Source organism: Petromyzon marinus, chromosome 2, assembly GCF_048934315.1.
Source record: "Petromyzon marinus isolate PM22_M1 ecotype Great Lakes invasive population chromosome 2, UKy_Petmar_22M1.pri1.0, whole genome shotgun sequence".
In the NCBI taxonomy this organism is placed as follows: Eukaryota; Metazoa; Chordata; class Hyperoartia; order Petromyzontiformes; family Petromyzontidae; genus Petromyzon; species Petromyzon marinus.
Genome location: NC_133668.1, coordinates 16,593,224 through 16,620,449, shown reverse-complemented (window position 1 = coordinate 16,620,449; position 27,226 = coordinate 16,593,224). Strand labels below are relative to the sequence as shown.

Below are 27,226 nucleotides of genomic sequence, written 5' to 3'. Positions count from 1 at the left end.
AGTGCGGACATATGGAATTTCTTGTACCTAACTACACTCATTTAAGCATAAAGACATTGATAACTGATGTGAAACCCACATAAAACATAGCCAAACTACAATGGCCCTTCGTTTTGACATTGCTTGGATATGACAATTGCCTGTAGTGCTGCATCATTAAACAGGCGCTGGTGGAACACAGACAGATACATCTGTGGGTGACACCAACCTGCAGGGCAATGAGTTGCCTGTATGAGGCAGTACAGTCAAACGGTTTATAATCTAGTTGTACATTGATTTAGAAATTCTATTCTCACAAGCATGGGTAGAGCAAAGGAGTAATACAAAAAAGAAAACGCAAAATTATTGAGCAAAACTATTATGCTTTGTGGAGGTTAAAGACAACATTTGAAAGTAATGAATCACAAAAAGGCCAAAGGTTAGCATGATAAAACAGCAATCCCGATGACTAAATGAAAATATGGATAAGAAATTAGAGGCTTAAGTATGTGGTCCTCTTCCATTTTTGTTACGAACAGAAATTCCTCTTATCAGTTTCAAAATCCCCCCCCCACCAAGGTTAACAAATGTAACAAAAAAATATATGTATGCCATTGATGACCCAATTAGCGTACTCTAAAATGAAATATATCAACACATACACTACATACACTACCCACAAACATTGCAAACATCTATGGTTACACACTCACATTCACACATTACAGTATGGAGCAATCTCTCCCAAAACGTGCAATGACTCAAATCAACCACAGCTTAATATCATGGAAAGAAGACGTGGCTTTTACTTGGGTTAGATCCTCCGTCCCAAACCATAGGGGGTGACCACCAGGGGCTTCGACTGACATTTGAAATAGGTCATCTTTTGGGCAAATACATTTTACTTGCATTCAGACCACGCAAAAGTATCAATGCCATGACATCTGTAAGCGTGACACCACCTTCTGCCCCCAGTCAAAGCCACAATATGGTCTACTGAAAGCGCTTCACCATCCCACTCTCCCCACAACCCCATCAGAAATGTTTTGGTTGCATAATGAGGCATCCGGTTGGAAATATTTGAGAACCCCTGATTTAACTAAACACAAACTATTCCACATGTTGAGCCTCCCACTTTGCTTCTAGTTGTCTCAGAAATAATGCTAATTTTAATTACACAGGCACCCCATCTCACTCTAGTTTGTTTATTTTCTGTGTGCTCATCTGCATCATCATTGTCACCAACACCCAACAGTAATTTGCTCTTAGGTAGGACATTCATATTCACCTTTTAATATTTACACTAACAACAAAGAATCTGTTCTGGAATCACAGACACAAATATGGATCTAAATATACCTGCATTCTCCTTCCACAGATTCCAATGATCCAATACAATGGGGTGTGCTCAACTTCTCTCTGGTTCTCTAATTGCTCTGCACTTTGAGTTTCCCAGTGTTTTTATTGTATCACACTACCAAGCACAATTTCCATTCACGTAAGCTGAGCCTTCCACATCCAGTGAACCTCAGCCTCCTACCTCTGCTTCACGGTGATGGGAATTGACTCATCAAACTGTACAGGAGTAATTTTTGCAGTGTTATAAGATTGGTTTAACACGTAGGCTTTCGCGATCAATATCATCTATAATACAGGTTTTTTGGGTTAGATCGCGTAAATATACGTGTCGTTAAACCCGCCACCACCCGTTATTAGATTGTAAATATTTAGTTTATGGCTATTCATGATTCGTTAATAGTATTAGTTAAATATGAGTGCTTACTTTTAATAAAATGTACAACATTTCATTCATTATTTACAGTATACCAGAGATCCTATCACCAGAATGGCTCTCCGCAAATTAATCCAGCTTCAAGAGGTTTGTTTAGCTTTGCGATAGGCAGATTCAACTACAATTGTAATATTGTGAACTCAAATCATGACTGTCATTCAGCTCGGTCAATCGTATTCTTTTAAAATTAGTCGATAATATTTTGACCATTTTTGGTAAAGTTAACCGTGGTTGCCCTGGTCTTCAACACAAAAATCTGAAAATTTCACTACATACTCAGGGCCACCAGTATAGCTGAGAACTGATCGACATTTGTCAGAGTAGTGACACTAACTTTTGACTATTCCATCACTGCTGCATATGCAATACAATCTATCAATGCCTGTAAATATCTGTCAAAGGACTAGGGTTGGCACAAAGTGCATTAACGAAGAAAACTTTCCCAAAGTTTTTTTTTAACAAACGAACAGTGGGCTAGAAGATGCTCACCCTGAACGGGGGGCACGGCAGGAGGAGTTTGGAGATCACACGCACTCCATATCCCATGCTTGGTTTGTAGTGGGAAGAGAAGCGCGTGTACAGGCAGATTCTGGCGCCCGCTTCTGTCGTCGACCCTCCCAGCCGATGATGCCCATTCAAGTTGAAGCATAGAGGGGGCAGTGGTACACGTGTGACAACCTCGCACACCTCCAGCTCACTGCCCTCAGGCCAAAAACCTGGAGCAAGAACTTCTCCTGCACAGCACTCATTGTCACCATCAGCCACAGACTTGTCCCATGCTACATTGTCACCAACTGTCCGGTGGCTGCATTTTGTCGTTTTTCTCAGAGTCTTGTGAAGAGTTCTAAATTTTCTACTCATGACTAAATTGTCAACGTTGAGATTGTCCATGTTGTTCAGAATAGCCACAGTTTCCATGGCGTTCTTGCTCTTCACGCTGGGGTCTTTTTTCAGAGACTCATTGCTTGTTACCTCCATTGAGAGTAATACAATGTTATCTTCATTGATGAAACTTCTATTTTAGATTAACAAAAACCTTTGAGGTACGCCTAAATTCAAATGTCAGCAAAAAAACCCCTTCAAAAAGCTGAATGAAATTCTTCACGATGAATGTGCTAAATGATCAGTGACATGCATACCCAGATCATAATTCCTTGGTGAGCCTACACTATACATTGGTTTCATTGTGGCTCAGTTAGTCGTGTTTGCAGCTCATTACGTCAAACTGTAATGACACCCATTTTCAGGTAATGTCTCACACTGGCTGTTTGGCAAGGCTAAGGCTAAAGTGTCCAAGTCGCAGCACCGAATCATCCCCTGGCGAGTATGTGCGGGTATATATATGAAATGGCATCTCCCCACACCGCACCAGCACTGCTCATGCGCTGACGCTCTTGACAAAGTGACACACCCTCGTCTCCCGGTACGACACAAGTGTAAACATTACTGCAAACACCTCCCCCATTGCCCATTGACTCGTGTACAATTACAGCTCCCCTGCCACGAGGAGACGTGCACATACAACACCACGTCACACGGAGACCCGTGCCTCCCTAAAACTCATAAACACGCACATTCATATAGGCATGCATACACACCCAGGCGCTTAATCTAACATGGTAACTGAGCGACACTACTTGCAATGGGGCTAGGGAAGAGACCAAACTTGAATGCATAACTATCTATGCAGCCATAATAGATATCCAGGAGTGGATTGACTATGACTGCTGATGTTGATAATAACGATATTATTAAAAATTTCTAAACATACCCATCTTGGCTAGTATCTCTATTTTCACTCACCCATGCAAAGGGGCTCAATATATATATAAAAAAACATTAAATCATCACATGCTCTCCATAAGTAGCTGATTAAAATGTTTCACTGAAGATAATTGGGCAGCGACATTTGCCCAAAGGTAGCGTGTTTGCCGTTTGCAGCCAAGGTTTAATACTTCGAATCCGGAAGACCGCCACGGTTATTACAATTGGTATATTAACCATACAAATCTGCACCATCTTCTTTATAGTTTACTTTAAAGATTCTCTGACGTCATTTGAAATAAGTGGGCCAATTTAAATAATGGGATTTTTGTTCCTGTTCCTATTCTGCAGCCAACCCCATTTGTCATCACAATTTAAAAACGTACAACACAGTACAGCATTGTCTATATACTAATTTAGACAAAAGCTTGGATTGATTAATTATTAGTTTGTTGTATGCCATTATGAAATGTGGTAGATTCAGCTCACATATTCATAACAATTCACTATAAAAATGTAATTAATCCAGAAAAGCCTATCACTCTTTTTCAAAATGATCCTGCATGAGGACGTTTGGCCAATTTCTTGTTAGCTCCTCGTACAGGGGGACACTGCTATATTCGGTTGCAGCACACTGCGAATGAATATTTATCTTCACATTAACAGGCTCTGCAGCCAGAATACATACCACAGTAGTCTTGGTCTCAAAGAAAGGTGACTGTTTTTTTAAAACTAGAACATTTCCACACTTAATACATTTTAATATACATGTTCTGTTTTAATAAAGTTCATTGAGCAGATCGTATCTCAGGAAACCAAAAGGAGAGTGGTAGTGTGTCATGCAAATAATTGATGATACTTCCGTTCCACAGAAATGGATTACGAACCAAACTGTTGTGCTGCCATCTCCTGTCCACCTCATAGTACAGCAGACTGAAGAGATGCAGCACAGGAATATCCACTAGCCCACCTCCAAAGCTCTAGTTTATGAATATGCACCACAACCACGGTTTATCCAAAAAACAGCATTGACCTCACTGCCACTGGGTCTCCACATAAGAATTGTTAATTCCAGACAGTGAAGTTTTATGTGGGGGTGCCACAACTGGGGATGATATAACAATCATTGGCCGTGACTCTAGTGCTCCCTGCACCACATTTTTCACACATCCCCTCCCCAGGACTAGGTTCACAACACTCAGCGAACGCAGAGCCCAGGGTAAACTAAGAGAGCCGCGCATGTGAATGCGGCTCCACCACTCCGATTCCACCAGTGCAGAGCCATGGGAGAGCCCAGACAGCACGCGCCTCTGAGTGGGACTTGCGTGCAGTCACCTGTCGCGAGAGCTCGGCAAGCAGGTCGAGCAGCCGGCTTGTGGCGGCCTGCAGACGTGCGCTCGAGCCCAGTACCAGCTCCTCCCCGGCGGTCTCAAGCTCAGGGCCGGAGAAGATGCTCTCGGAGAGGCGCTGAGACAGTTCGAGGCCTTCGTCAGTCGCTGCCGAGCGCGCGCTGCTCGTCTCGTCCATCTGGCCCTCGTGCCACTCTCCTTCGTCTGCGCCTGCCAAGGTTTGGGAGGGGGTGGACATCGCCCACGCACAACACAGTCCTATAGTATGGCCAGCAGTCTGTGCTCTCTTTCATAATGAAGGAGCAATTAATTGCACAAAGGCATGTTAGAAAATATTCTTACTGAAGATATAAGTGGATAGCTGAATTGCATAATGGGTAGAAGCCCTTGCCGTTGAGCCACTTTTTACATTGTCTAACACTCTCTTTTCCAAAAGTAGTTGTTGGCAGGGCAGTTACACGAGTTCAAATCCCAGGGTCAGGTCAGACCATCACCCTCCATCCAAAGGGTTGAGACAATGAGTGTACGCATGTTGTATGTATGTATGGATGTTGAACTCCTTTCGCACCGTACGGAGCCAAACGTGATAATACAATCAGAGGTGCAGGAAATAGCTTATCCACTGTAGGATTAACACTCTTTCCGCATTTTGATTCAAGCTGCTACACAGACACATAAGACAGTGATTCCCTGTGTGCAGACTGCAATGGCTGTGTGAAGGAGATACCTTCGACTGGTATCCTGTAGCCGCTCAGAGTTCGGGGAGACGCAGACGACGCGACCCCTTCCTCCACATCAAGCACAGACCCCGCCGGCACTTGTGCGGAAGTCCCAGCATGCTCCGGCGCGGGGGCCATGAGAGCAGAGACGCGGCGAGCAATGGACTCTTCGGAGGAGAGTACGCGTCGCACCACCTCGGAGAGCACATGCAGCAAGTGCTCATTGGCCCTGACAGTGTTTGCGCTGTGAAGCACAACAACAACAAAAACAGAAGTTGGCAACGACGGATACACGGGCAGCTGGGCAGAATACAGACAGAGAGGATACTTTGTTTATCGGAGTAGAAGCCCCACTGAGAGACATATGGCCTTCTAAGGTAGATGTGAAGGAATGACAATTTTTTATCAGAACAAAAGTAAGAGAATATCTGAATATTAAAACTATTTCTATATGTACATTTTCATCTGAAATGTGATTAAACATTGTTCAGGGCAGGCTTGGCCCTGATTTCAGATAGAATTAGACTGCTCCGAATTGAACTGGATCATGTGACTAAGACACTCATGAAATCACACTTAACATTGACAGAAAAAAAATGTCTACATCAGATTTGGAACATGTAGATAACATGACTGCCTCGTCAGCCGCGACAATGTCAGCAACATGTAAAGATAACCTGATTTCGAAGTTCAACCTCCTTTCCAAGAAGAAGCCAGATCAACACATTAAAAAGTTAGACGTCGACAAGGTTGTTATTAATCTGAGTAATAATCCAATTTCCGACAGCCTAGAAACGGTTTTGGCTAAAGGGTTGAACTTTGGAGTCACCCCTAAAAACATCCAAGTGGATGATATATCATTGCCTAAGTCGAAGGGTTTGGGACACCGCTGTAGACGTAGCAAAGTCGGAAATCGCTGCAATCCTCAAAAACGCCAAGACACCAAATCAGCAACATCAGTAAGGATGAACGTTTTGAGCTCAATTAGAAAAGAGGGATGACATCGTCATCCTCTCAGCCAACAAGGGCAATGCCACGGTCATCATGGACAAAACCACTTACGATAACAAAATTCAGGACCTACTTAATGATGGTAGCTACACAAAAAATAAAAGAGATCCCACCAACAACCACGTTACAAAAACCAACAGCATCATCACTGATTCGGCTTCATTAATTGAACAAACCAAAAGGGTTTTCTTAAAATCCTCTGCTGCTAGACCTCCCAGCTGAATGGCTTACCAAAAATCCATAAAGAAGGTACACCACTCCGTCCTATCGTCTCCACCATTGACTCACCCACCTACAAACTGGCCCGGTTTCTGTCTGAGACCTTGCAACCATTCACTAGTAAGACCACCTCATCTGTACTTAACTCAGCTCACTTGGAATCCTTAATAAAGGACATCTCACTATCCCCAGGTGATTTGCTCGTTAGTTTCGATGTACAGTAAAACCTTGGATTGCGAGTAACTTGGTCTGCGAGTGTTTTGCAAGACGAGCAAAATTTTTTTATAAATTAATTTGATAAACGAGCGAGGTCTTGCAATACGCTTTGTCTGCCGAGCGTCACGTGATCACAACTGATATACGAGTGCTTTGATATAGGAGTGCTTTGGATTACAAACACGTTTCCGGAACGAATTATGCTCGCAATCCAAGGTTTTACTGTAGTTTCTTTGTTCATCAAAGTTCCTGTGCCCGACACCATTGCAATCATTGAAGATTTAGTCCAACAAGGATTGAATGCTGATGTACCGGCCCTGGTTAAACACTGCCTCACCAATACATACGTCACCTGGAATGGAACATTTTACAGACAAGTTGAAGGTACCCCAATGGGTTCTCCATTATCTCCGGTTGTAGCCAATGTTTTCATGGAAAAATTTGAGGCAGATGCCATGCAGGCATCCACTCTACGTCCGTCCTTGTGGAAGAGGTACGTAGATGACATGTTCGTCATCTGGCTACATGGCCGACCAGCTCTGAACCAATTCCTCAACCACATTAATTCCATACACCCAGCCATCAAATTCACCATGGAGGTGGAAAAGGATGGCAAGCTACCATTTTAGGATGTTCTAATCGAAAAGAGACCAGATGGCTCAATGGGCCACTCTGTCTACAGGAAAGCAACTAAAACAGATGCCTACCTAAAATCTGGCTCCCACCACCATCCATCCCAGAAGAATGCCCTCATCAAAACTCTGCACCATAGAGCTCGATGTATCGCTGACCATCATCACCTAGCCAGTGAAAAGAAACACGTGCACCAAGCTCTCAAGATGAATGGATATTCGGACCACACAATCCATAAAGCTATCACCCCAACTGTTGGGAAAGAACCATCTGAGGACCCAATCAAACCCATCACCTTGCCATACATAGCAGGGGTCACCAAAAATATTTCAAAAATCTTGAGCAAGCACAAGATCCAGGTTCGATTTAACACAGTACATACAATTTGTGATCTGATCCCATCTGTGAAGGATAGGATCCCTGATCTGCAATACCCTGGCGTCTACAAACTAAGCTGTGTCTGCGGCAGTAGTTACATTGGGGAAACTAAGCGACATGTCTCGGACCGTGTTCGTGAGCATAAGGCAGATTTGAAACACAGTAGGACCAACACGTGGCTGATCATTGTTTTAATGCGGTTGGCTCACACGAAATTGATTGTTCTAAGACGAAGGTACTTTGTAAGCCCACTGGCTATCAACAAAGATTCGTTCATGAAGCCATCCACATATACAGACACAGACAAAATTTCAACCGAGAGGATGGGTACAAACTCAGCATTCATTGGAATGACGTCATCAACCAGTTTAATTCATAACTGGCTGTGATGTTCCCATCCTGCCACCTTCGGCTCTCCGATTTTACATTAACAGGTAAAACATTTTCACACCAACATAGCCACCTAAGCGTGCTGACCTCGACGTGGCGGCAGCTCTGCGATCTTACATTAACATGATAATTTCTCATATTAACATAACTAGCCCCGCCTACTTCGTTTATGACCCTTGGGCTACACCCATTTTAAACCTTTAAAACAGTCTGCCTCAGCAGATTTCCCCCTCTTTTTTTTCTCCTGATGATCATCACTTGTGTTATTTTCAGTAATTTGAACCTATCTATGTGACTTTACCGAAAGACCCAAAGAATATAAACACTGAAAATTGTAACTTTGTTTATATTTACAAATTTTGCTGATCAATGACTCATTCCAAAAACAAAGATTGCACTTAAGTTGAATGGGATGCTGTACATGGCATTGCCATCAACGATGATGCTTAACAAATGTGGCAGCTGTGAGGGTAGAGTACCCATGATTTACACACCTATGTCTGAGGCCTACTTAATGTACTGCCTGACTACATTTTTGGGATGAGTTCATTCATTGAGTATCTTTGAATTTGAGAGAAAGCCGGTGAACCGAGTGAACTCCTATTTGAGGGGATACTTCTCAAAAGTCTGCACTCGAAGGCCAGCAATCTACTTTCTGTGCTGCCTTCTACTGTTCTACAAGCAACTGAATGCCTTCCAAGTGAGTGTCCATACTTGCCAATGCAGCTTCTCTACAAAAACCACCAACGCTGACCCAAAGTAACTGCTGTCACATCTGAACAGATATTCACAACTAGAAATTGAATGCGTCATTGCATTTTCCGCAGATCACGCTAACCACCGCATCACTAACTCTAAAGCGCACTCACACACGCACGCGCTCACACATAACGCTAAACGATCACATGCACTCACACACACGCAACAAGACGCACACATACACTTCCACACTCGTACGAATGCCCACGTACGCACCGCTCAGACTGGAGCCGGTCCAGGTCGGTTCTCATGAGACCCAGGAGGTTCCCTCCCTCCTCATTCTCGCGCTCCCTCCGCTGCAGGAGCTGCTCCAGCTCTGAGCTGCGGCTGTGAAGCTTCTCTTGCAGCGTGTCCAGTTCCTTGCGCAGCTGCAACGACGAGCAGCAGCACGGTCTTAACATACACTTACCGTCAATGAGCTCCAATGAGCCTTAACACTCTCTCAGAAGGGTCCTGCTTAAGGATGTTTGGCCAATTCCTTTTAAAGTAGCGTGTTTCATGTGGGAAGAAGCCAGACAATGCACTGCCATCTCTTGGCTATCTCACAGCCCAGCAAGTTGGGAGTCCCACAGAACAACTTAACCATGCCTACCTTTTGATGATGCAAGTTTATTAAGCAGGCTCTTAGCAGGGGCAATGCAGCTTGAAACTGTTTTATTTACTGAGCCTTAAGATAAACGTTTCAATAACTAGATGACTGTAAATTACACTGTAAGTAAGACCAAATCTTGCAGGCCGGATGTCAATTCTGCAAACGTTTTCGAATCTGGTAGATGGAAGGATACCATAGCAAAGAGTGGTGCCATGGAGGGCACTGGCTGTGATGACCTACTCTGTGATGAGCCTTCAGACCAAAAAAAGTCCCCAGTTCATTACCTGCTGTACGCTCTCCTGCTGGCCACTTTCCTTGTACAACTTTTCCGTCCATTCAGCAACAAGCTGCGCTTCTCTCCTGGCTGCCTCCGCCTGTACGTGCTCCATCTCCTCTTGCTTGTGCTCTGTCTCCCTTTTGGTGCGCTCCAGTTCTGCCTGCATGCGCTCTTGCTCAACCTGCTTGCGCTCCAGTTCTGCCTGCACATGCATCAGCTTCTCCTGTACATGCTCTAGATCCACCTGGTTTTGCTCCATCTCCACTTGATTGAGCTTCAGCTCCTCCTGCACGCGTGTCAGTTCCTCACTCATGCGGTCCATCGCCTCTTGCTTGCACTCCAGCTGTGCCTGCACGTGCATCAGATCTTCTTGCGAGCGCTCGTTCTGCTTCACGCGCCTTTGCTCGGCTTGAGTGCCGTCATGGAGCTGTGCCCGCACGTGCTCCAGCCTCTGCTCAAACTCCTGCTGCATGGCAGCTCGCTCCGCCTGCTCTCCCACACAACTCCGGTCAGCCGCCTCTGGGGGCATCCTTCACAGATGGCGTTCATCCAAGTTGTACTGTATGGACACCACCCAGAATTGCTAACTGAGAAAAAAATCAATTCTGACAGCCTAATCACTTCCTTTTTTCTGTACATGTATTTATGTTTTACCATTCATTAACTGGAATCAATTAATCTGAGGAAGAATTCTCCATCATAAACCCAGTTGAAAGAGCACTGTCTGGTTCTGGCTCCACAAGTTGGCATGACAAAACCACTTCTGGATTAATTTAAAAAGGCTCAGATTATAAACTATATTAATATAAGAAATGTCAACAGATGCTTAGCACATGCATTCATTTCCATCTGTAATAAACCGTTACAAAATTCAAAAAACATTATTTCTAACCAGAAGTAACCATTACACGTCTATTTTTAATGAAGTTAGAACTGGTCCTGGGTCCCCACCTTCACTAACCCACACTGGCAGCACGGTGAAGTATGGTCAAATAACTCCTATAACCGATACACATGGGGAATTTTTATCTAGCAAATTAATAACTTGAAGAAACTTCACCCTTATAATGTATAATACGAATGATAATGTTTTCGTTATTTTGAAAGACTACTTAAGACTTTTACTGAAAAGTACTAATTAAGGTATTCAGCCAAATCCTCTTTCAATACTGCTTTTTCCTTAAGAAAAAGAACAAACACAAGATAATACAGAGCGACGCAAAAATTAGCTACCTACCTGCTGTACTGTCTTCAACAGGCAGCTCACTACCCTGCATAAGTGAGCCAGCAACCCCGCGTGGGAGGCGTACGGCGTGTTGATACAGTGAGGGAAAAGAATTTGATCCCCTGCTGATTTTGTACGTTTGCCCACTGACAAAAAAAAGATCAGTCTATAATTTTAATGGTAGGTTAATTTCAACAGTGAGAGAGAATAACAGCAACAAAATCCAGAAAAACGCATGTCAAAAATGTTATAAATTGATTTGCATTTTAATGAGGAAAATAAGTATTTGACCCCCTCTCAATCAGAAAGATTTCTGGCTCCCAGGTGTCTTTTATAGAGGTAACGAGCTGAGATTAGGAGCACACTCTTAAAGGCAGTGCTCCTAATCTCAGCTTGTTACCTGTATAAAAGACACCTGTCCACAGAAGCAATCAATCAAATTCCAAACTCTCCACCATGGCCAAGACCAAAAAGCTCTCCAAGGATGTCAGGGACAAGATTGTAGACCTACACAAAGCTGGAATGGGCTACAGGACCATTGCCAAGCAGCTTGGTGAGAAGGTGACAACAGTTGGTGCGATTATTCGCAAATGGAGAAACACAAAAGAACTGTCAATCTCCCTCGGCTTGGGGCTCCATGCAAGCTCTCACCTCGTGGAGTTGCAATGATCATGAGAACGGTGAGAAATCAGCCCAGAACTACACGGGAGGAGCTTGTCAATGATCTCAAGGCAGCTGGGACCATAGTCACCAAGAAAACAATTGGTAACACACTACGCCGTGAAGGATTGAAATCATGCAGCGCCCGCAAGGTCCCCCTGCTCAAGAAAGCACGTATACATGCCCGTCTGAAGTTTGCCAATGAACATCTGAATGATTCAGAGGACAACTGGGTGAAAGTGTTGTGGGTCAGATGAGACCAAAATGGAGCTCTTTGGCATCAAATCAACTCGCCTGTTTGGAGGAGGAGGAATGCTGCCTATGACCCCAAGAACACCATCCCCACCGTCAAACATGGAGGTGGAAACATTATGCATTGGGGGTGTGTTTCTGCTAAGGGGACAGGACAACTTCACCGTATCAAAGGGACGATGGACGGGGCCATGTACCGTCAAATCTTGGGTGAGAACCTCCCCTCAGCCAGGGCATTGAAAATGGGTCGTGGATGGGTATACCAGCATGACAATAACCCAAAACACATGGCCAAGGCAACAAAGGAGTGGCTCAAGAAGAAGCACATTAAGGGCCTGGAGTGGCCTAGCCAGTCTCCAGAACTTAATCCCATAGTAAATCTGTGGAGGGAGTTGAAGGTTCGAGTTGCTAAAGGTCAGCCTCGAAACCTTAATAACTTGGAGAAGATCTGCAAAGAGGAGTGGGACAAAATCCCTCCTGAGATGTGTGCAAACCTGGTGGCCAACTACAAGAAACGTCTGACCTCTGTGATTGCCAAAAGGGGGTTTTGCCACCAAGTACTAAGTCATGTTTTGCAGAGGGGTCAAATACTTATATCCCTCATTAAAATGCAAATCAATTTATAACATTTTTGACATGCGTTTTTCTGGATTTTGTTGTTGTTATTCTGTCTCTCACTGTTCAAATAAACCTACCATTAAAATTATAGACTGATCATTTCTTTGTCAGTGGGCAAACGTACAAAATCAGCAGGAGATCAAATACTTTTTTCCCCTCACTGTATGGGGCGGGACGGGAGCGAGCGGCCACCTCACCTGGTGAGCCTGTTGCAGCTGTGTGCTGTGAGCGGCGAGTGCGGCGTTCTCACTGCGCAACCCTCCCACAGCTTTCTGCAAAGCCTGGCTGTGCTGCCTCCCGAGCTTCTCCGCCTGTTCCTTCAGCTCTTCCTCGTGCGCCACAAGAAGCGCCTCCAGCTCTTCTCTGTGCTCACCCCTGAGCTTCTGCACGGCCTTGCACACATGCTTTTCACACTGCGCCTCGAGCTGCTGAGTCAGTGCCTTCACCTCCTCCTCCTGTGCCTCTTTGAGAGCCGCGACCTCCAGCGCCGACTGCGCGTCTGTTTCCGCGGCATGTGCCACCTGCAGGTTGGCAAGCTTCTGGTTGAAGGACTCCTGGAGCTCTTGCAACAACTCTTTCTGCTCCCTCTTCAGTTTCTCCATCTCGCCGGCATGCTGCTTCACCAGGCCAGCGCACAATGCTTCCACACTTGTGTACTCTTCTGACGAACAGTACACAGCACCATGTGGCCAGAGCACATTTTCCCCGAGCTGTCTTCTATCCTGCATCTCGCCAAGGAAGCTTCTGAGTGACTGTAGCTCCATGTGCTGTGCTTCCTTAACCGCCACCATAACTTTTTCAACTTCATATTTGTGCTGCTCCTTTAGTGATGACCTGAGATCATCCAGATCCTTACTGTGAGCCTCCTTTAGACTCGCAGCCTCTTTCTGATGTTCCACAGTGAGCAGAGCTCGCACATTTTCCATGTCTCGCTGGTGCGTCTCGTTCAGAGATGTGCATAATGAGTCCAGTTCAGACACCAGTTGTTCCTGCAGTTTCAGGCACTGGTCTTTAAGTCTGCCACATTCACTTTTCAGATGCTTCACCATGTTCACATGCTCCTTGAATACCTCCTCCAACAGAGCCTTATCTTCCTTGGGGAACCTGCACAATATAAACAACTCAATTAATGGCACTACAAAGCAAGGCTTTCTGTGACCACGAAACACCATGTAAATATACATGGGGACTTGTTCTATGATTACATCTATCGCATTTACTCAGGATCACTTCTTGAACTTGACAGCCCCAGAGTTATACTTTTCTATCAGTCTCGAACCCGTACTTTTGGAAGCCATGCACCCTTGCAGCTGGGAACCCATCACACTATGCATGGCTGAATTGCAGTCTTCTATGCCTTTCCATAATCCTCCACAAGCAAATTGCCCTCGTTGCAGACACAAGCTGTATTATGGCATTATGTAAAAAAGGTCATTGTGCTGAATGAGGTGGGAGGCAAGTCCAACAGGTGTGGTGCTGCCCACATCACCCCAACATGTACTGTGCTGACCTTAATAGGTGCTCACTAACAGTAGCCATCCCACGACAGTCGACTGAGATGATTACCTGAACGTTGCGTCGTGCAGTGCTTGAGAGACGCTGCGAGCTACCCCAGAGTCACCACTCTCGGCTTCACTTGCTCCAGACACTTCAGCTTTCTGCTCCTCCACTGCGGTAGACAGCAGATCCATCTCCTTTCCTGCAGTGCGTAGTGGTGTTTCTGACCTGTCTGGCTCATCCTGCTTCTCGGCTTGCAATGACCCATGCGATTGGACCTTCCAAGCTTCCTCAGTGGCAGCCAATCTTTCTGCCTCTTGATGCACAGCAACCTGAACTGACATGTCCACTATCACCTGGAGCACAGAAACACATTCAATGTTTGAGAGTTACAAGGTGCAATGAAAACTGCAGTAAGGCAGACAGTATACCCATTAAGAGTTTTAAATTTTAAGATGTCACAATAACTCTAACAAAAAAATGCAACAGGCTCCAATGAATATTTTTTTGCAGTCGCACAACCACAGTTTATGGTGTGCTGTGTGGAGATTATGCTCTTGTGTAAAATGCATCCATCGCTGCTATAAAGCAAAATCCTCTTTGTGAACAAAATAGACAAAATAGTAGTTTCAAGGGTTTGTCCTGTTTAAATAGAGTTGATAATTGTTATTGTTTTTTGACAAAGCAGGCTGGGTGATGACGGTGTCAATGAGCTGGACTCGTAAATAGGTTCCGAGTTATAATCTCAGTTGGCGGTCAACTCTGCCATCATCCCTCCAGTGTTTGTAATAAAAGCACCGCTTTGTGGAAAGTCATGGACTTTCCACAAAAAAAAAATCCTTGCTGTGGTTGTCACACCTGATGATGATTGTTTGTATTGTAATCGAAACGTCGTGATTTATTTATTTCTATTTTTTTATATTTTTTTACCTACGTGACTTTACCAAAAGAACCAGAGAGTAAGTCATGGACTGTTGTCCGAAGAAGAGATTTTATTTCCGTTTTGGCTGAGGCTTATGGTCTCTGCCATAGGAGTGTGCAAGTGGCACCACCGGGAATGGACCAATAATGGAGGCGAGTTCCACCCAAGTTTTAATTCAGCAGGGAGACACTTTGACTTACAGGGGAGGTTACTCACCTTGGCAGTGTGCAGGAGAAGCTCGTCCTGATGCTGAAGCATCAGCTTCTCCATGGCCTCTTGCTGCTCATACTCCAGCTGGGCCCTCAAGGCCAACAACTGCTGCTGATGTTGCAGCTCCAGTTGTCTCTGCCAAGTTTTATCCCAATCATCCCTGTGCCCCATGTTCACCTCTGGCTGCGTTCGAGGCTCTCCCTCAATCAAAGAAAGAGTTGGCCCTTCAATTCCAGAGGCTACCGCTAAGTCAAGAGTGGAGTCTGACACTTCAGAGTTCACAGGCAAAGCCATTTCCTTCCTGTCTTCTGGAATTGATGTCATGGCTTCCTGAAGATCGTCATCCATGCTCTGAAAATGCATAACGATAGAGCAAATAAACACATCAAAATGCCTCGTACTTTTTAAAGCATTGAAACTCAATACACAAAATAATGCTCTGAGTTGACTCGCCACCAGCATTACACATCACCACTGTTTTTCAATTGCAAGCCGAGAGCTTTTACCACGCCACCAGGGCAGGTGGTAAAAATAAACATCGACAATACAAAACGCCACAATAGATGCAAAAAACATGAAAGGAACATTATGAAAGTAACAATATAATCACAAGGGGAACAAAACAAATGTCATAAATTGAATAGTTAAAAAACGGCTTAATTTAAACATATCACACGTGAACAATTTCATAAAGACCGTACAAAGCTTGTACCTCTTCAATATAATCAGCATTATCAATTTGAATACTGAACTTACATGCAAAGACCCCACTTGATTTCTTGTAGACTTTTACAACAAAACACCTCCAAGTTACAAAATCCACATCTCAAATGTGTAAATAATTTAGATGTATAATCACTTTATTGCCCATGAAATAACATTTTCCCAAAATAGGCTCTTATTGTAAATTAATAGGATAGCTGCCACGTAGCACAAATACGGCAAAAGCCGATTGCCAGAGGCCGTGTGCTTGTGGGCAGTGAGCAGGATGTGCTATCGAGAGTGGACAACTGAGATCACAGCGTCATCAGCCACTTCAAGGACATGCTGGACCTACGCAGCACAATCAATAACATTAACAGTGTGCCATTCACAACATGCAGTAACACACACTTCAATGCAGTGAAACACTACAGATTCGTTTATCTTTGTGTGCTTACACTTCACGGCTGGATCAAAAATGGGAACATATGTTATAAGGAGAGGTGATGAAGATGGAGGGAGGCATGGCTACGGGAGGTGGTCAGTCCTGGGCATAGGGGAAGGGAATGGACTTGAACCAAGAGAGCGGGTAGATGTTGCAGTAGACCATAGGCAGAAGGTTATATACAACAAAGGCAGCAGAGGAACGACCTCTCAATAGGTCACGAATAACTGGTTTTAATTGGGTGCTATAACTAATTCAAACGAAAGCATTCAAGCTCTAATAGCCCATGGCATTATGAAAGCAAAATTATAAATTTAGAAGACTGAGCCAGAAGACAATGATGTCAACGCCAAGCGAGGCAATATGAATCGTCTTTAACTGTGAACAAATGAGCAGGCTACGACAACATATCACATTTACACGCTAACATGAAACACACTTTAGAAAAATGGCATAGTCGGAAACCCACAGTATTTTGCAAGCCGTCTCATTAATAACCCCAACGTGTAGATGTTACCATGCTGATAATTATTAGAAAGAGCCGCACTCTTACTGGTGATGCAGCAGTGCAAGGTGGACCAAGACTCAAGATTGCAGCCTGGTGAGGAACAACCTTAAGTGTGGATTCTGCCAGCAGCCTGTGGTGGGAGACAGTACCAGGGTTATTATTATTGTATCTTGTTTACCCAAAAAAGCTTCATTGAGTCTCAAGACACTTTTTTTTAAGGAGGGTCCTGCCAAGTTGTCGCAGTAGGGGGGGACAATGTTACTTTGTCTAATCCTAATTGAGTAATTTGCAGGTAATTTATCAGCATTGTGAGATGTTTCGCCAATATCAGTTATACTGTATGTTGTTTTAGCTGTTAAGTTACTAAGCATGATGTTAAGTTATTACATGCAGTTTGTTTATTTATTTAAGAAATATGTTTAGATTATTTTAAAATAAGCAATGGGTATCTTTCAGAAATGGTTATCTTGTTTTCCCCAAATGTAAAAAGAATTGTCCAAACATATCAATAAAGAACCCTCCTGAAAAAAACAGTCAAAATTATACTTTCCTGGATATGTATGAATGGATACTGAACTTCTTTTGCACCGTACATAGCCAACCGTGCTAATCGGATGTGCAGATAATAGAAATCACTACTATCATCAAAAGCAGTATGAAGATGTTTATTGCTATGTGCATGGTGCACACGAGCCGTGTGGAGGGTCCACACAGCAACGATCCACAGCGTCGCACCCATGCGAGCGCAGGCGCTGCAGCTCCTGCTGCAGGATTTGCTTGTCGCGCGCATGACGCTCCGTCTCCTCCTGGGCGGCCCCGAGCTGTGCGAGCAGCGCTCCCTGCTCCTGCCGCACCGACTCGAGCTCGGCAAGGCGCCCGCAGCGTGCCTGCAGCTGCGTCTTCAGCTCTGCGAGCGGCGACCGCGGGAGCACAGCGCGAGTCAACAGAGACCCCATTGCGCAGTGCACCGTTTGAATTAAATTTTTCAAAATAACGTCTGATTTTTGGAAACCAGGCCAAAGTCATCAGCTCCTTAAAATAAAGAATTGGTTTCATGAGCGTCTGCCTCAATTCGAGTCCATTATGCAGTTAAATAAAAACCTTTTAAGTATAAAACACCTACATTCTAAATAAATCAGCCATAACATTCCCAGTTACAGCTCCTCTTGGATGGGGGAACCAGGAGGGCTGTGGTGTGGACCACCATAATCGTAATATACTGCCAAGGAAAGTTAACTTGGGTGGGCAGAAGGAATATTGGTGGTGTAGGGCCCAATCCAGCACCCAAAGTGGTGATGGCTCGGTTCCCCTGACAGGTTATTGTGAACTACATTAACAAATGGGGCCACAGCTGGGAAAGCCACACGTACCACTGAGCTCCTGTCGACTGGCACGGCTGCCCTCCAGCTGAGCACGCAGCCTGTCCACCTCTTCTTCTTTACAGACTCTTAGTTCCAGAAATTCCTGTTCTAGGGCACTCTAGTGGCACCACACGATCAGACAATCAAAGGATTTGTTGTAAAGGAGACGAGATGTCATGATAACTAATGGCCAGCAGATATCATTTACCAAATATGAAGACATCTAGTATGAGACACCACTTGAAACAGGATGTAGCACCAGGAGACAGTATAGCAAGCAAGTCTCTAATTTATGTGTGCATAGTTTGAGTGTTGTCTTGTGTGTCGCGAGTGTAATAATTAACTTGGTCTTGACAATTTCTGTGAAGTACCTTCTCCAAACGCTGCTGCTGGGCACAGCCCCTCAGCTCTGCAAGCTCCTCCTCTAGAAGCCGCACACTGGTCCTAAGCTCTACCACCTCCTGGTGCCGCTTCCCCTCCTCCTCACCACCTCCTGGCACGGACACTACCAGCGACATGGGGCAGCAGTGAGACTAGCACGGCTCTTTGATGTATTATTCACAATATATTTCAAACAAAAATGGCTTTGTATCTCTCCAGTATAAATGTTCCGATTCCTCCAGTATAAATAAATATTCATATTCTGACAATGGCTTTGTATGTATGTTGAACTTCTTTTGCACCGTATGTAGTCAACCGTGCTCATCTCCAGATGCGTAATTGTTAAGGAAAGTGTGAAGGAAATGTTCATTGTTATGCAGTTCTCAATTCGATTGTAATTATGTTCTGGAGCACAAATGTTCTCATGCCCAAAGTTGAAAATGACCTTTTCATTAGCACTACAGCACTCATCACGAGATTGTGTAATGGGGATACTTTCAAAGTCAAAGAGAGAATTCTCAACCAAAATCCGACTCCTGTTCAGCAAGCAATGGGGTAGTGTTATTTGTAGCTCTAAACTGGGGGTAAAGATTCGACATTATCATGGCAAGGGCTTGTATATCTATAGGATGACTATTTTAACTTATTTTTACTGCAATGATAAGGAACAGTCTATACTGTATGTGTGTAAGTCCCTTGCAGGTTATAGCGCAACAGAGTAAGTGCACATCTCAGTAGTGGGCTACTCACCCCACCATCATCCTCACCTCGCTGCTGGTGGGAATCTGTCAGCATCTGCATGTTTGACGGCCCAGCTGTTGTCAGCATCGTGCTGGCTATAGTGAGTGTTGTGTCCAGGGCTTGTCCTTCCCTGGCCGGTGATTCATGTGTGTGGCCTTCTGCTGTGGGAGGCTCAAGGGGTCCGTCAGCCCGTGTGCTTCCAGAGCCATGTGCCGCCACCACCACTGGGGTTCCCTGTGCGGCTGGGCCAGGTTCCTCCAGAAGCAGCTCCTGCTGTGCGGCGTGCATCTGAGTGAGCACGATGCGGGTAGCCTCCCTCTGTAGAGCATGTTCAGCCTAGAGGAACACAGAGGCACACATGATCACGGTCAATGCCAAAAGCCCATGTGTCTGCCTGCTCAAACAGCACAATCCAATTTGAATGCAGAGAGCGTATTAATGTGGCTCTATCTAAAATATGCTGTTGGGCAATGGGCAGTGTTCATTTCCCTTGTCAGTTATGAGATAGTGATAAGTAGTATATAATCAGTCTAAGAAATTATTTAAACAATTGAGGAGTTGTCATGTCTTTACTCAAATCCTTATTGATTCTACCCTTGGAAACTGACATACCTGGATCTCTTGTGTCTGGTTCAGGAACGCGGCATGCAATGCCTCTTCCTTCTCTCGCAGCAAAGTCTCCTGCCGAACCTGCAGCTGGTTCATGTTTTGCTTGTGCTCAGCCTCCAATGCCTGACACATGCCACATCCGTGAGCTCCACAACACACACAAACAGGGAAACCACAACACCGGCTTCCAAATCCAACATACGTTGCAGCAGCCACCTATCGAATGACAAAGTGTTTCTGCTCAAACAAGCAGAGGGTGATGCTCCTCTCTATTGCTGGCTCTAATCAAGTGATGGGAATGTCATATTCCTGAAGCAGAGATAATACACATGAATGCATGTGCAATAATATTATATATTATGTAACGAAACGTAATAATTGTTTCCTGGGCAGGATATGTATGAAGTGAGGACATTTAAAGTGGCATTCCCAAACAGTGGCCGTATGTTTTCACACAGTAGGAAAGTAAATTTGAGTTGTAGGTCCGACAGAAAAGAGCAGAACTCGTCCAGATATCATGCATTACAACAACAATACACACACTGCTCCAAAATTCACTGATTAAACTGAAATGTATAATTGCAATGAAACATTAAATTACAAGTTGAATGCATCATATCTCTTAATTGACCATTTATTTTTTGATTATACTAAAATAGTGGGTTTTTTTAGTTTAACAAAATTTACGAGGACTCTCATGTAAACCAAGCCTTGTCTAATGAAAAGCACTTCTGGTGATTCAATCCTTAAAAAACCTTGAAAACATATTTAAAAGTGAATGCTGTTTGTGTGCTGTATGTTTTTCACCTGCCGGATGCCTATGATCTCCTGCTGTTTTTCAGTACAGAAGGTTTCTTCAAGCTTGGTTAGCTTTGGACAGAGGAAAAAACCATCAACACTAATCAACACCTTCCCAAGCAACACTAAATGGCACATTCAAACATAGTGAAACTCCTCTTACAGTACCGCCGAATCGATCTGCGGATTATCCTATTATATGCATACATATCCTGGCTTTCCCACTAACAGCAGTAGAAGTGGCGGCAAATTCATCTAATGGTGGTGATGGTGGTGCTGGTGATGGTCTCAATGGGGATCCCAGTGGATCCAGTTATGGAACTAGGAGTCCTTATGGCAGTCCCAGTGATAGTCCAGTGGTAAAAGGGGAGGATCATGCCGCACCCACCTCAGTTTTGTGCTGGGCCTTTAGAGAGGCCACCTCTGTGTCGTGATCTTCAATCATCCGTAGCAGCAGGGCCTTTTCTTCAACGAGATGATCTCTCTCTCTTTCCACAACCTGCATCTTTTCCATGAGTTCGACAGAGTCTTTCTCCACAAAGGTGGCAGACAAATCTTGGCTTTTCCTGCTTTCCACTACCACCATCCCTCCGCTCTCTGTTGCGCATGTGTCTACTGCACTCAAAGTTATTTGTAAGAGCTCTGACTTAAGGGTTTTTACTTCATCCATCTGCACCTCTAACTTCACTTCTATCAAGGATTTTTCTTTCAGAACCTGCTCGTGTTCCTCTCGTAGCTCCTGCATGTTCACTTCGAAGTTCCTCTCTGAAAACACAAATGTGTTGTGTTGCTTCTCCAACTCCTCCCTCAGCTGGTATTCAGTCTGCTTAGCCGTTTCATTTATCTTCTTAAGGGCACGGAGTTGCTTTTCTAGCATGGAACATTGTTCGACTAGAGCTGGGATCCTACTTGAACTTTCCTCGAGATCAGTAGGGCTTAAGATATCTACATCGTTACGCTGAGGCACTGCTTTTTGTAAATCCGCAAGCTGCTGTTCCAACTTTTCCCTCGCTGCTATTACCTGTTTGTTTGCTGCCTGCAGCTCTTTCATCTGCAACTCTCGTTCGTGCAAATCTTTCTGGACGCTTCTAAGAGTGCCCACTTCTGCTTTTAGCATCTCAATTTGTTTAATCATGTCTTCATCATCACCTTGTCCTTTTTTCAGGTTTTCAATATCAGACTTCATGGTGCTGACCTCTACCAGGAGACCAGCCTTTTCTGCAGACAATTCATGACACTTAGCCCTAATGGCAGCGTTCTTAGTGTCCATCTCACTTTGCAGATGATCGACTTGCTGTTTTTGCTTCACTTTCAGGGTATCTTGCTCCTGCAGGTGCTTCTTGGCGAGTGTGTCCTTGAGTGCACGGAGTTCCTCCTCATGAGAGAACATCAGCTCGGTCCGGAGACGTTCCAGCTCCGCCTCCTGAGACTCCGCCATTCGATCCAGAACTGCGTCCTTCTCTCGCTCCATCATCTCCAGCTTGATCTGGTAGTTCATCACTTCTTGCTCGTATTTGGACTGAAGCTCCATTTTAGCAGCGTTCATCTCTGCGACCTGGGCCCTTAGTTCTTTGAGGGCGGCTGTCAGAAGCTCGACCTCCTTGCTGTGCTGCTCACCGGCCGTATGCTTATTGGAGAGATTCTGGACCTGTTCGTGAGCCTGGCTCAGCTGATACCGCAGCTCTAGCACCTTCTGCTCGTGGCGCCGCTCAACGCCGCTCACCTCATTCTTGTATTCCTCCTCCCTCCGTGCATACTCCTGCTTCAGTTGATCGCGCTGGACGTGCGACTCCCTCAGCTTGATGTTCAATTCATTTATTGCCGAGTTCAGCAAGTCCACCTGCTCCTCGTCCACCATGTGGCTGACGGGAATGGAGCTCATCTTATCCAGCTCTGAACGGTGGATGGTGTTCAGCTCCTCAATCTCTCGCTTGTGCTGCTCTCGCATCTGTTGCTTCATCTGCGCTATCTGCAGCCCGTGCGTCTCATCCATTTCCGTGCGCAAGCGGTCCAGCTTCCTCTGCAGCTCGGCCTCAATGCGCTGCATCAGCTCGGCCTCCGAGGAGCCCTGATGCTGCTTCTGCATCTGCTCCATGGTTCCCATGAGCGTCTTGATCTCGCTCGAAGTCTTCATTTCACGCTGCTTGATGGTGGACAGTTCATTCCTCATCTTCTCCCCATCGCGTTCCGTCAGCTGCAGCGTCTCCTGCAGCTTGGCGTTGTTCTGCTCGGAGACCTCCACACGCTGCACGAGCTGAGCAAGTGCATCCTCCCGCTCTCGCATCTTTTTGCTGAGCTCTATTATGTTCTTTTCCTTTTCGTTCATTCTGCCGCTCAGCTCCCCAATCAGGTTCTCCTTCTCTTTAATACTCTCCTTGCAGCCAGTCAAAACAACGTCTTTTTCCTTCAACGTCTGCAATTATAGAAGAACGCGGCATTTTTGTTACCAGAAACAAATAAATATGCAGATTACAATGTGTTGAAAAAAATATATTTCTAGATTAAAAATATCACACAGTCAAGTTAAATGTATCACATTACAATAGAATTTTAATACAAATATAAAGAATACATTTATCATCTCACGATGATAAACCAAAGTGTCAACATTGACTACTTCACCTACCCTGGCGAAGACCCAACCAACTTTACATCATGCTCAACATTCGTAAAAGACAGCATCATACCAAGTGATGACAGTAGCTACAAAGCATGTATTATAATGTAGAGGATCTCTTATGCAGTCGTAGTAATGCATTGATGTTAATGTACATACTCATTGTTTCTTATAAAAAAAGATGTGGGTAATAACAAAATGAACTAAGATGTGTTTTATCACCAAAAAATGTTAAAACACGGCAAAGCCTGGATCAGTTTCACCTTCTCTGTGACTAATCAGCACATTGAACAAAATCATGTCATGCTTAATAAGAAGGTTAAGTGTAATTAATCGATAAACATGTAGACAATACACTGATTTAATAAACCGGTTCCATTCTACAAACCGCCCACTCTTAAGGCTTGCTGATGATGGGAACAGGAAAGGTAAGTGTGTCCATCCTCTAGGCCAGGGGGTCGGCAACCAAAATAACAAGAAGATAATTATTTTTCGATTTCGGTAAAAATCTTAATATTTCAAGAGCCACAATGCATGTTAATAACGTCACAAAACAGTCTTTAAAGCGTCCCATGCGGCTCTGGAGCCGCGAGTTGCCGGCCCCTGCTATAGGCGTTCCCTGGATGAGGACGCACCTTCTCCGAGTCCTCCAGCTTGGTGCGGATGAGTGCGAGCTGCTGCTCGTGGTGGGCGGCACGCGCCGCATGCTCCTGCATGGCGTGACCCTGCTCGTTGATCGTCTCCTGGTAGAGCGAGATCTGCTCGTGCGCTTGCTGCAGCTCCGCCGCAAGATTGCCGTGGCGACTCTTCTTCAGAGTCTCGCTCGCCTGGGCACGCATGTGCATGCACCGATGCAACCGAGCTTTAAAGTGGCACAGTCATCTTTAATCAGCTTATCTTATTAATTAAAAGCAGTATGAAAAAATGGCTGCCTGAATAAAGATTCAAAAAAAGATTCACGATAATACTGTCATTTACACCCACGTTTCAATTCACTCGGACTGTCGGTCATGGGAGTTGCTTGACCATTCTTCACTATGCAGGATTGTGAAGTGAGTGGAGGCAGGACTGGTTCGTATATCAATTATAATAGCCGTGGCTGTAAATTGAACTCAGGACGCCAGGTATGTATGATGCAATTTTGGGGCTTTTGTGATTTTTTTTTATTTTGAGCAGTGTTTCTCATGTCGTAGAAAATCAGAGTACCCGCAGCAAATCTACTCACATGAGTAAATAAGAGCACTCAAAACCCCCTTGTTGTGCTTTAGTTTTCTCGCGAGCAGCGTGGGAGTCTCAGAGCACACAATGTGGTCACACACCTCGAGAAGCTGCTGCTGCAGGCCGTGCACGGTGGTGCTGAGCGTGAGCGCCTCGTGCTGCACCGCATCGCGTGAGCGGACCGCCTGCTGCAGATTGGCAGACAGCTGAGTGATGATGGCGTCTCGCTGCTGAATCGCTGCATGCACCTCCTTCACCTGCACACAACACGCAGGACGAGGAGTGACACACAGGGCTGACACCAGCAGCAATCCTTCATTCAGGAATACTCCAGGGAGATAACAATTATAATAATAATAAAGCACACTTGGTGTTCATGCAATTCTTAAAGCGAAAGCCAATCGTGAAGGAAGGCACTTCTTTTAAGACAGCCTGCAATAGTGTCAGAGTAAGGTGTGATGTCAACAAATTTGGACCATGATGGCAGCACACAATGGCCTGCTCATTTCGAATGACGTAAGGTGATCTTTAACATCCACTGTGAAGCAGATGGCATGTAGTACTTTATTATGGTTAATAAATCCGGAGTAATAACCATGGCAGCATGCTGGATTTGAACCACAAACCTCTACAATAAGTGGCGAACATGCTACCGCTGGGTAATTTCACCAACAGACAGATAAAAAAAATACTTTACAATAATATTGTAATTTACGATATTTACTTATTTGAGGAAGAAAGGAGGGGACACAGCTTGGGGATACATGGAATATTGGAGAGATGTGGGAATGCAGCACGGGAATGGATTGAGTGAGAAATCATGGTGTCACTATGAATCGTTACAGCGCTTATTGGTTGTTTAGCACATGCTACCATGTCGGAGAACACACAAAAGGTATTGAAAAAAGAGAGGTACAAAATGTCTAGAAAACACACTGTAGAGATAGAATTTGTATAATTATTGTGACAAAATCTTAAACGGAATTGTAAACCGCCCGTGAACTTCCCACCTGTTCCTCCGACAGCTGTGTTTCAATATTATCTTTCTGTAGGAATGGCTGCCCTTTCACTTCAGTGCCATCCACTGTATCTTCAGCCACGGCGACAAACATCTGAGGACCCAGGGGGATGTCTTAGCAAACGTTAATGAGGACACATGACATCTACGCAGAATATTTTAATGATAGATAACAACAGTAGTGCTCATGCCAGGTGTGCGCAAGAACCAGTAGGTGCGTAGGCCAGGAGCCCATGGGCATCGGGCCAGAAAGCTGAGACAGGTACTTTTAGCGCTGGTTTGTGTTTGCATGTGTTGGGCAACCCTTTGATTAATTTGGCTGTTTTCAACACACATTTCAATTTGTATATAATCATCTTCACAGGAGTTAATATGCCCCGACGTTATAGACAAACGGGAAGACATAGGGCAGACAGCGAGAATGCATAAACGCTTTCAACCGTAGTCAGAACATTTAAATAAATGTTTTTCACGTAACTATTGCTTTTTTTCCTGAACTTGCTCAACACGATGGTTACTTAAAATTGCTAGCACTAAAATAATATAAACACCGAAAAAAACGTACGTATTTTTAAGCAGCAGCCATTTTTAAATGGTGGACGTGAGGCATCTGTCCTCCAAAAGGCCAGAAACTCACCACGGCACACTTAGCATGACGCCCCGAGATGACAAGTTTTGACATCATTAATGCCATGAAATTCTATCATTAAACACACGGTTTAAAACTCAAGCGTGAAAATTATTTTAAACGATGAGGTAATTTGTATGATTTTCATTTTTTATTAATCGATTGAAGCCATAATCAAAAGAGTAATACATCATTTTAGCAGTTCATAGCTGTAGCTATTTGAATGACCCATTATTCAACGTCTAAAACACATTAACTGACATTTTAACTCAGTTTTCAATCTAGATCACAATAAACCAAGGGGACGTTTCCCTCAAGATATACTGTGCCGCCACCATCTGGCTGTAAACTTGCCGGGGGGGAAGTTGTGTGAACGCGCTGCAATGGAGGGGCGATGCCCGCAGGTGGCCGTGCATTGTGGCGGGGACTCTGTGGGGACGGGCTCCCACCCGTGCTTAAGGGACTGAGCTGCTCTGCCACCTGGCCATGCTGTTGCTGTTGCCGAGTGCCTTTAGCGGGCGACCGGCGAGGGCGATGCGTCCGTAATTCATTGGGGCTGCTTGGTTCCTAGAAATAAAACAAAAATCCCCTCTGATCACAGAGACTGACAGAACAAGTCGATAGATAGGAAGGACAAGATCAAAGGGCTCGTATAATGCACATGCATAATGTACGATGACTCAGTAATAGTAATCCCCCCCCCCCCCCCCATTTTGCGCAAGAGCGCAGAAGCGTGGT

At 44.7% G+C, this 27,226-nt stretch overlaps 1 protein-coding gene across 7 annotated transcripts in view; it reads right to left on the bottom strand.

Moving 5' to 3' along the window:
* AKAP9 (A-kinase anchoring protein 9) overlaps positions 1-27,226 on the bottom strand; it is an 80,572-nt gene that overhangs the window by 40,287 nt on the left and 13,059 nt on the right. For 5 of the 7 annotated variants that reach the window (XM_032960591.2, XM_032960615.1, XM_032960624.2 and 2 more), the window contains exons 4-22: positions 26,843-27,055; positions 25,853-25,954; positions 24,944-25,099; positions 24,260-24,451; positions 21,396-23,420; positions 21,017-21,079; positions 20,213-20,332; positions 19,627-19,936; positions 18,850-18,983; positions 18,488-18,596; positions 17,853-18,024; positions 17,157-17,247; positions 15,469-15,813; positions 14,400-14,686; positions 13,031-13,937; positions 10,086-10,565; positions 9,426-9,577; positions 5,612-5,847; positions 4,871-5,094 (exon numbers count right to left, since the gene is read on the bottom strand). In XM_032960591.2, the coding sequence (XP_032816482.1) occupies positions 4,871-5,094; positions 5,612-5,847; positions 9,426-9,577; positions 10,086-10,565; positions 13,031-13,937; positions 14,400-14,686; positions 15,469-15,813; positions 17,157-17,247; positions 17,853-18,024; positions 18,488-18,596; positions 18,850-18,983; positions 19,627-19,936; positions 20,213-20,332; positions 21,017-21,079; positions 21,396-23,420; positions 24,260-24,451; positions 24,944-25,099; positions 25,853-25,954; positions 26,843-27,055 (6,318 nt within the window). The remainder of the gene's footprint in view (positions 1-4,870; positions 5,095-5,611; positions 5,848-9,425; positions 9,578-10,085; positions 10,566-13,030; positions 13,938-14,399; positions 14,687-15,468; positions 15,814-17,156; positions 17,248-17,852; positions 18,025-18,487; positions 18,597-18,849; positions 18,984-19,626; positions 19,937-20,212; positions 20,333-21,016; positions 21,080-21,395; positions 23,421-24,259; positions 24,452-24,943; positions 25,100-25,852; positions 25,955-26,842; positions 27,056-27,226) is intronic. The other 2 variants (XM_032960607.2, XM_032960641.2) reach the window with 2 other exon arrangements.